At 43.9% G+C, this 9,927-nt stretch overlaps 1 protein-coding gene across 1 annotated transcript in view; it reads right to left on the reverse strand.

Moving 5' to 3' along the window:
* Positions 1-4,077, reverse strand: part of FLVCR1 (FLVCR heme transporter 1) — a 35,831-nt gene extending 31,754 nt beyond the window's left edge. Inside the window, exon 1 of the mRNA XM_039230129.1 lies at positions 3,318-4,077. Coding sequence (XP_039086060.1) covers positions 3,318-4,049 — 732 coding nt within the window. The 5' untranslated portion in view covers positions 4,050-4,077. The remainder of the gene's footprint in view (positions 1-3,317) is intronic.
* Between the last annotated feature and the right edge of the window lie 5,850 nt (positions 4,078-9,927).

Consider the following 9,927-nt stretch of genomic DNA (forward strand, 5'->3'; position numbering starts at 1 on the left):
ACCAGTTTACATTCCCACCAACAGTGCAGGAGGGTGCCCGTTTCTCCACATCCTCGCCAGCATCTAGAGTTCTCTGATTTGCTCATTTTAGCCACTCTGACTGGCGTGAGGTGGTATCTCAGTGTGGTTTTGATTTGTATTTCCCTGATGAGGAGGGATGCTGGCCACTAAGCTCTAATTTAAAATGCTTAATTTTATGCTATATGAATTTCACCTCAGTAAAAAAAAATAAGGTTGACTATGATAATCACAATGAAAGAAATAAAATCAAAGTATTAAAGAAGCTCAATGGAGAAAGATAGCAGATTCTTTCAGGGATGGAGGTGAGGAGAGGCCCCGAGACAGTTTTCCAAAGGGAGCCTGGGGCAGATACCTACAGTCACCAAACACTTCATTTGCTCCCTCACAAAAAGCTGGATAGAGACCTTAAACAAGGAATTATAATAGAGTGTGGTAAGTGCAGTGATGGAGAGGTAGAGGGTGCCTAAGATGAGACGATGTGATCTATCATCGGAACAAGAACACTATTCAGAGTAAAAGGGACTAAATGAGTAATTAGCCTAATGAACAGCTGTACACCTGGACTGTCCCAGGCAAAGTGGGACATACAGTCACTGTCACTAAGAAACTACTTTGAAGGAACACCTTCTATACAGTTGGGGTTCAGGAAAAGTTTCTGGAGGAGCTAAGATCTGAAGAAGAAATTGGAATTAGCCAAGTGAAATCGGAGTGTTCTAACCAAGGGGACATCACGGACAGAGGAAGAAGAGACCATGACCTTGTGAGAAGCTATAAGTAGTGGATATTTCCCCTCAGAGCAGTACCCGAATGTGGAGGTGAGGAAGGGTGGGTGTGGAGAGGTGACACGGAGGAGCTGGCGGGAGGCAGATCTGGAGGGTCTCACGTTGTCACATTACGGAGCTTGAAGTTTGCCCTAAAGGTAAAGGAAGCCACTGCAGAGGCAAGGGAGTACCCTGAACAGATCTGCCCGTTATGAAGACCACAGTGGATAAATGTGGAGAGAAGCAGGAAAAGAGCAAGAGCTGTAGACTGGAAAATCAGTCAGCAAGCTCTAGGTAAGGGCTGCAGGTGGCCAAAGCTAAGACGGTAGCAGTAGAAGTGAAGAGAAATGAACTGAGAGACAAGGTAAATTTTGATGGGCAGAATCATATGGAAATATTCAGATGGCCGGTATCTATATGAGTCTGAAGCTCATTCATTTATTCAACAAAATTTTATAGAAAATCGACAATGTGCCAGGAACTGCATTAAAGGCTGGTGATACAATTGTATACATTTAGACCACATGCCTATTTTCATGACACTTATAATCTAATGGTGGGTTTGGGAAATGAATAATAACAATGAATACATAGACATACAAATATATCTATCAGACAGTGATAAGCGCTATATGGAGATAGTATAAAGATATAATTAGTGACTAGGCAACTCTAAATGGGATCCTCAAGAAATGCCACTAAATGATATTTAAAATGAATTCAAACTGAGAGTTAAGTGAGAGTAAGGATGTAATAATGTGATCCTAGGAGGAAGAACATTCCAGGCAGAGAATGTTTCTGCAAAGGCCTTTAGGCAAAATACAAAATTAGTGTTGTTTCAGGAACAGAAGAAGACATTTTCGAGTGAAGAGTTTAGATTTTAAGTACTAAGCAAGTTCAAAGCAGAGCAATGACAGGATCTGATCTATGCTTTTTTTTCTTTTTTAACTTTTTTTAAACATTTATTCATTTTTGAGAGACAGAGACAAAGCACGAGATGGGGAGGGGCACAGAGAGACAGGGAGACACAGAATCTGAAGCAGGCTCCAGGCTCTGAGGTGTCAGCACAGAGCCGGATGCAGGGCTCAAACCCACAAACCACGAGATGATGACCTGATCCAAAGTCAGATGCCCAACTGACTGAGCCACCCAGGCACCCTGATCTATGTTTTAAAAAGGGTCTCTTGGGTCACCTGGGTGTCTCAGTTGGTTAAGCATCTGATTCCTGTTTTTGGCTTGGTCATGATCTCTCGGTTTGTAAGTTCAAGCCTCACATCAGGCTCAATGAAGTATTAATATTGGATATAATTTTGTAAATGAAAAATACTTTAAGAAAACAGTTCCTATCTAAACATATGAAAGCAACCAACTAAAATATCATTTATATAAATTATTTTGAATACACTACAACTACAGTTCAAGCTCCCCTTTCTTCTGTACTTTTAGGGAAAGAAAAAAAAGAAAAAAGTAGTAAGCATGTAGAGCTAGGCTTTTTATGGATTTTAGTTAAACCTTATTGCGGTCTCGAAACAAGAGTTAGCCTGTCAGAGAGTAACACTCTTTTGTTACATAGCATGTAGGAATATACCTGTAGAGAGAGGTGAAGTTTACAGACTTGTTTACAGACTTTTAACTACGTTCTCCTTAAGCTGAACTAACACTCAATACAATGTACAGAAAGTATCACAAAACTCCATACGCACCATTTATTAGCAATAAAAGAGTCAGTCGTCAATTACAACACACACATACACACACATACACACACACACACACACACACACCATTCCTCTTAGTAATGCTACTGGAATGCTGCTGGAATTTGAACCTATTGTGTTAGAAGGACTAGGAAGCACTTTAAGGAACAATTGGCAAAATTAGCCACCCTTTTACAGTGGGTTCTATGGTCTGTGATCTGTCCTGCATTTTCTTACTGTTAACAATCGCTAAGAGGACTCAGTAATTTTGTGAGGTCTTTGTCACTAGAACATTTATTTAGCTGTCATTTATAAATGTCGTGCCCCAGGCACTCTGCTGACTGCCATGTTGGGTGGGGAGATTACTAAAAAAGATAAACTTTTAAAATAAATGAATGAATGAATGAATGAAAATAAAACAGGAGCTGCCCACTCAAAATGAGAAAAAATTTCCCAGACTCCAACACTTTCCTTTTACAAAGAATACACTGTGGGTGACACTGATACCTGCCTAAGTCTCGTTCCTTATTGCGCTGACCAGTTTTCTATGAATGCTAGGGTTATATGGGCCGGTTCAGTTCATTGTATTATAGGTCATGCTCAAAGCAAGATGATAATGTGGTCACTTTAAACTGCTCTTGAAAGATCTGTCCCTACAAATAAATCAAATATCCTCTTTAATCCAAGACTGCCCCCCATGTTATGACTACACATCTCCTTTCCTTCATTTATACACAACTGCCTCCTGAGGGTCCATCCATATACCGGAGCTCATACAGCCTAGGCGTTTATCTGGTTCTTTAGGCATCCGATTTTCATCTATCACCCTAGTCCTTACCTGATTGCCTAGCACGGCGGTGGCACAAGCCGTGGATACCTCCTTGGGCCCAAACCACACTGAGGCGATGCGGGAGGGCAGGCCGAGGATGAACACCTGGGCCACCGAGCACAGGAACTGGCCCAGCATGGTGACCCAGAAGAGATGCTGCTCCACACTGGCGCACTTGATCCAGGCGCCAAGGCAGTTGAGGCCTGAGCCCAGCAGGGCGGTGAGCCGTAGGCCTCTGGTGTCCAGCAGCCACGTGGCCGGGAAGATGAGGGGCACGTAGGCCAGCATGTACACCATGGACAGCCAGTCAATGTGCAGGGAGGAGACGCCGTAGAAGCCCTCGAAGATGTTGCTGATGATGCTGTACTGGATCCACTGAAAGGCGTTCACCAGCGAGTACAGGCTGAAGATCAGGAGCACCACAAAGCGCCGCGCAGACAGCGCGATCTGGGGCGCCTGGGAGTCCTCGGTCCCCGGGGTCTCCTCCCCGGGGCCCGTGGGCAGCAGCCGGGTCTGGGTCTCCTCCTCTGGAGCCAGCGGAGTCTGCGGCCTGCATAGGGCTTCCGCCGCGGCCGCGAGGCTGTCCCGAGACACTCCATTCAGGGTCAGTAAGCCGCCTTTGGGCCTGTTCTGCGGCTCGGCGCTCACCTTTCCGGGGGGCTCGCCTCCCGGCACCAGGAGGTATCCATTCGTGGGCTGGTGCCCGGGTGCCACCGCTGCCTCATCGTCCAGCTTCACCATGTCCCTGGGCTCCCCCGCGCCGTCTCGCGCCCCGACCCTTCTCCCCCGTCCCGCACCCCTGGCCCAGGACCCGAGGCCCTCCCTGCACCCTAACCCCAGCCCCTCGGCCCACCGCTCATGCGCCCCTTCCCCCGGCCGAGTGAGCCAGAGTGCGAGCCGCGAACCTCAGCCGGAGCGGTGGGAGTACGCAGGCGAAGCAGATGTCCTCGCGCGCCTCCAGGCCTGCGGTCACCCTTTGCCAGGCCCAGTTCCAAGAACGTCATATCACCGCGGGTGACGGCCCCACTGACCAATCAGTGGGAGCCTCCTTTCGGCGCGTAAGCCAATCGGGGAGTTTCCGGCAAGGAGGAGGCGGGAGCAAATTTGCTGGGAGGAGAGCGGAAGGCGGGGCTGGAAGGTAAGGCTGGGCGATCTCCTCCCCGGAAGGATGCTGTAACCGGGAGTAACAGACCTGGTGAGAGGGTGGAAGGAGGTGGGGAGGGGGTGTAAAGGGTGGGCGGGACGGTGAGAGGCGGCCTGGCCCACAGAATTTGGCCTCGCCCCGGCACAGCTGTCTGTCAAGATCGTAACCTTACTTTAGAGCAGACAGGACCACGTTTCAGAAATTCGTGCCACCCCGGCAGAGGGAAAACACCAGAAAGTGTTTCGATCCAAATAAAGAGATGTCAGAAATCTGCCCTTGTGAAGTTGGAATCCCCACACACATACCCCGCTGATGACTGAGGCTGGTGACAGGTTCTGTGCCTGAGCAGACCCCGTGACTCAACACTCTCTCTTGGACCACCTCCTGTAGTTAGCACTTACCGGACGTGCACATTCACCCGGTTCAGTGGTTCCAGGTACCAAACTTGTTTTGAACGGTATGTTCCAGACACTGTGGTGTCCTGGGGAATTTAAAAAAAAAAAAAGAAAGAAAGAAAAGAAAGAGAGAGAGAAAGTTCCTGCTCTCAAGAGCACGTGTTGCTAGCCTTGAGAGTCTTCTAGAGAAAATGTCAGCCCTGCTGGTAGTTTAGGAAACTTTGCAAGAAAACAAACAGAAAGACTCCAAATATTCATTATTAAAGTGAAATTGAAATCCGGGGTATCTAACTATGGGTTTAATCTTGAAAAGTGCTACTATCTAGAAGCCTAAAACCCTGTACATCTTCTGTTTCCTCTTAACATTATTTTGGTGGTGTATATCAGATCTATGCCTCAGATCTGCATCAGATACCTCTCAGTACAGGTGAAATACTATGTAATACTAAACCTTAAGGAATACTACGTGCATTTTAATGTCTTTTTTGGCCATGCGATATAAGTTGCCACATGCCACCACCACCCTCATCATCCTCCCCCTTCTCCTCCATCCCCTTCCCTGCTTAATTTTTCTTCTTAGCGCTTACCACTATCTAAAATATCCTATATTTTACTTTTCTTTCTGGTTATTTTCTCCCTCCCCACTAGAAGGTAAGCTCATGAGGGCACGTTTGAAAATGTATTGCTATTTCCTGAATGACTGCAGCTAACAAGCATTGAATTACTATTGAATGTTTTAAACAATAATGTGCTTTGTGAATGAATCCATTTTTTAAACTTGCAAATTTTCCTGAAAATATTTTCTAAACATTGATTTGGATGATATTTCAAATTATTGAGCTGTGTTCTCTGAATTAACAAACAAATAACCAAATGTGGAATCCAAAGGACTTCAGTCTTAATTAAGAATTTTATTTTATGGATTTCTGAAAAAAACAAAAAACTAATTGTACTGCTTAATGTTCAGCACAACTTATTATTCAATATTCAGAGGCATTTTTTTAAATACCTTTATATACCATGAAACTTTTTAAATAGTTCATAGCAAAGCTGTTTAGAAAGGGAATCCAATGGGTAGAATTTTAAATGGACCTTTCTTTACTTGTCCCAGTCATACCTCCGTTCCAGATATTTGCAGTATAACATTCAGGTATCTGCAAATGCCACAACCCATCCCTGAAACCAGAAAATGGCAGATTATATTAGCTTTCGTTTCCCCCATTATCCAGTGTGTGTTGGAGCTTGTCTTCTGCCAGATCTGAACAGTAGCTTCCTTCTCTGCACAGAGGCAGCTTCCTGAGTGTACTTCTGCAAAGGGGGCATTCTTTCTGATTGTGTATAGGCTTCCTCTGTTTAGTGATGATTTGCCTTCTTTATGTCCTTAGCAAGAAGGATTGTGTCAAGAGTCCTCTGGGTATCCTGGATCACAGTCAGTATCAAATTTCCCTCCACATTGTTACCATCTGGCACCTATTCTACTCTTGCCCACTTTGTCATTTCCCTTCCCTGCCCATGGCAAAGCTCTGTATCTGACCCTGTCACCACCTACATGGAGCACAGCATCAAGAGGGTTTAGAGTAGTGGAGAAAAGCAGATCTAGAGCCAGGCTACCTGGATTTGAATCCCAACTTCAGTATTCACTAGCTGCACACCCTTCGGCAAGTTACTTAGCTGTACATACTTCATAGGATTGTTATTATGAGGAATAAATTGAGTGAATAATGCCTGGTACATTCACATATAGTGAATGATGGTTTAGGCATTCTTAGTTACAGTTATTAAGGTAGTTTATATAGTGGTTAGGGTCATGCTCTCTCAGCATGCTCTTTCAGCTGCATGACTTTGGACTAGTTACTGTGTATCTCAGTTTCTGCAACTGGAAGATGAAGACAATATTCATAAAATTGTTGTGAGAAATAAATGGCTAATAAATATAAAGTGCTTAAATAGTGCCTGACCTCTGAACTATAGTAATCAGTACTATACCCAATAAATGTTACCCAAAGCCATTATTATCAACTCGTGTCTTTCCTCAGAGTTATATCTTGTTCTCATGTTATCTTAGATTTGACCGCATCTTGCCCATTGAAGCCTGCTTGGATTGTCCTGGAGTTATTCCAAGCTCTCTCAGACTGAATTTATGATTGTATATTTCCTCCCCAGAAGGTGCTCTCAGAATGCCCTGAAAGGGCAGCACACAGTGGAGTATACTAACTACTCTTGGCCTAAGAGGTAGATTTCTTGTTAGAGGTGGTCAACAGTTGAATGGAACACCTGTGATGTATCTAGACAATAGATGGTATCTATATTGGATGAAGTGTGTTGTGGATAGGATTCCTGAATTCCATAGAAAATTGAACTATATGAGATCTAAGATTTCTTCTGACTCAAAGTTTCTATGATTTATGAAAAGTAAAATAAGATATTTCCAAAGAAAGGATTAGACAAAATTCATTGCTTAGTTCTACAAAGTTCAGTAAGTAAAGAATGGAGTACAGAAAGGGAAAACTCAGCAGTATCTCTTTGTAGTATCATCCTAGTTCTTAACCTTGCCTCCTCTCTCTGATACTTATTAACCAGTTAGGCATGAGTCATACTTTATATCATATATTTGGATGAATAACAGCATAAACCTTACTCTCTGCCAGAGAGGACAGTACTGGGAGCATCATTTGGTTGGGAGTCAAGAGGAGATTGAGCTACATTATGGGCATGGAATGCCAAGTCTGAGAGAGATTTGAATAAGTAACAGTTCAGCAATATAAGATCTGAATCGCATCCAGGAACCAAGGTCCAAGAGGCTATTAAGAGTGATGTGGCTGTTGCTGAGCAAAGGTCTCCTGCAGTCCAAGAGGTTAAGATGCAAACTAGAACAATGATACTAGATGTAAAATCCACCATGTTTCATGGGGAAGGGGGTAGATTTCAGCAGCCTTACCTTCAGTTTACACCACCATTACTGTGTTCTATCCACCAGTGTGACCGAGTCTATGCTGTTGTACTCCGGAAAGATTAAGTTGGGAAAGGAGGGGTGGATGAGGCTGGAAACCCAAATTTTCCCATTATGTACCTTTCTTCCCCCTTGAGACATTTTCTGTGTGTGTGTGTGTGTGTGTGTGTGTGTGTGTGTAAAACATCCATAGAAAAGAATCCCAGCATTTTCCCTTCTGTGTATTTTTGTCTTGCTTCCTTTTGGTCCGTGATGCCAGTTGAGTTCTTACCAAAAAACCAAATGGAAGGTGGAGGGGACTGAAAGTTCCAACCCTTTAGTCTCTAGGTTGGTTCTCCTGGCAACCAGCCCCCATCCCTAGGTTCTTTCCAAAGGTCATTTCATTAATATAACAAAGAAATCATCTCAGGAAAGTCCCAGGGTTTGAGGTGGTCTGTGCCGGAAACTATGGGGTGAAGACTAAATATATTGTTCTTATTATAAATCACAAAAACACATTAATTAGCATGGTAGTAGGTATGTAGTAGCAATGTAGTAGCAAGACTAATTGCTGATCTCCAGGCTGGGGGTGTGAGGTCACTAATATCCGTGTCACCCACCCCCACCCCCCTTAGGAGTGGATCACGGAAGGAGCTGGATGTGGCTGAGTATGCAGACTGGAGATAAAACCAACAGCAGAGGACTGGCACAGCAAACAAGAAATCACACTGCACCGATCCACTCAGTGCCTCTAGTATGCCATGTGCGTGTTTATCATGCCATCTGCCTCATGATCTGCTGAGAAATGCTCTCCATCTTCCCTTGACTTGGCCAAATCCTACACACCCGTTATGGTCCAGGTCAGTTCCATCCCTACCTCTTTCCTTAGTGTTTTTGTGATCAGAGCCCCTAGAGATGTCATCCTCTTCTGACCAGTAACACCTTCGGAGCTTCTCACTGAACATTTCCTGGGGGTTACTTAGCTTTTCCTTTGCATATTTTATTCCTTATCTAGATTTGAGCATCTTGAAGCTGAGGACTGGATTTTATATCTTATTTTATAACACCCTCAGTACGTAAAAAAGTTCTTTACTTGGCAGTGTAGGGACCCAGGGCAGGTCACCCCAAAATGTGCCACAGTGGCATACTGATGGCTTTGAATTAAAGCTGCTGAAGAAACAGCCAGTGCAAGGACACTCTGACCTATCTCTGTCCTGCAGAAAAGGGGAAATAAATCTCCCATGTGGAAGGCACCTCCCTGTACCAGGAGGTAGAGAGATAGGGAATCCTTATCGGCAGAAACAAGGAATTTAAAGCCAAGAAGGCCATATAAACAAACCCTGCTACTTCTTACTAATTTACCTCAGCCCACATACTGTTTAGAATTTCTTACCAACTGAAGCTCCTGAATGTAAGTTTTCTTTTTCCTGTCTACTCCTCATAAATTCATTGTCTCTTTGACAAAAAGTATTTAAAAAAAAAAAAACCAAAAAACTTCCTGTCTTGGTCATTCCCTTAGGTCTCAATTTCATTATTGGGCCTCTGTGTGCACATAATTAAATTTTGGTTTTTTCTCCCTCCCCCCTCCCCATGTTAACTTAATTCTTACAGCAGATAAAAGAAACTTGAAGGGTAAAGGAAAATTTTTTTTAATTTTTTAATGTTTTTATTTATTTTTGACAGGGATAGAGACAGCATGAGCAGGGGAGGATCAGAGAGAGAGGGAGACACAGAATCTGAAGCAGGCTCCAGGCTCTGAGCTAGCTGTTAGCACAGAACCCGACGCTGGACTGGAACCCACGAACCGTGAGATCATGACCTGAGCCAGAGTCAGACGCTTAACCGACTGAGCCAGCCAGGTGCCCCAGGAAATTTTTTACTCCAGGAAAGAAGTTCATTTCATGCAGAGTCACTGGCATCTAACTCAACAAAATGTTTTTAGGTGACAGTGACTAGTATTAAGAAAATGGCCAGCCCCATTATTGCAAAATCGTAAAAATTAAATTATTTCAGAGGTTAAACCAGGCCCTATCTCCCTCTGAAATAGAACTAAACACACTTTAAATTCAATTTTACATATTTGGCCATGATTGTGCGTATCTGGTGTTGTATCCTATAACCTTAGAGTAGGAATGAAATGAGACCTTGGTA

Source organism: Hyaena hyaena, unplaced genomic scaffold (assembly GCF_003009895.1).
Source record: "Hyaena hyaena isolate Hyena2069 unplaced genomic scaffold, ASM300989v1 scaffold_43, whole genome shotgun sequence".
Taxonomy (NCBI): domain Eukaryota; kingdom Metazoa; phylum Chordata; class Mammalia; order Carnivora; family Hyaenidae; genus Hyaena; species Hyaena hyaena.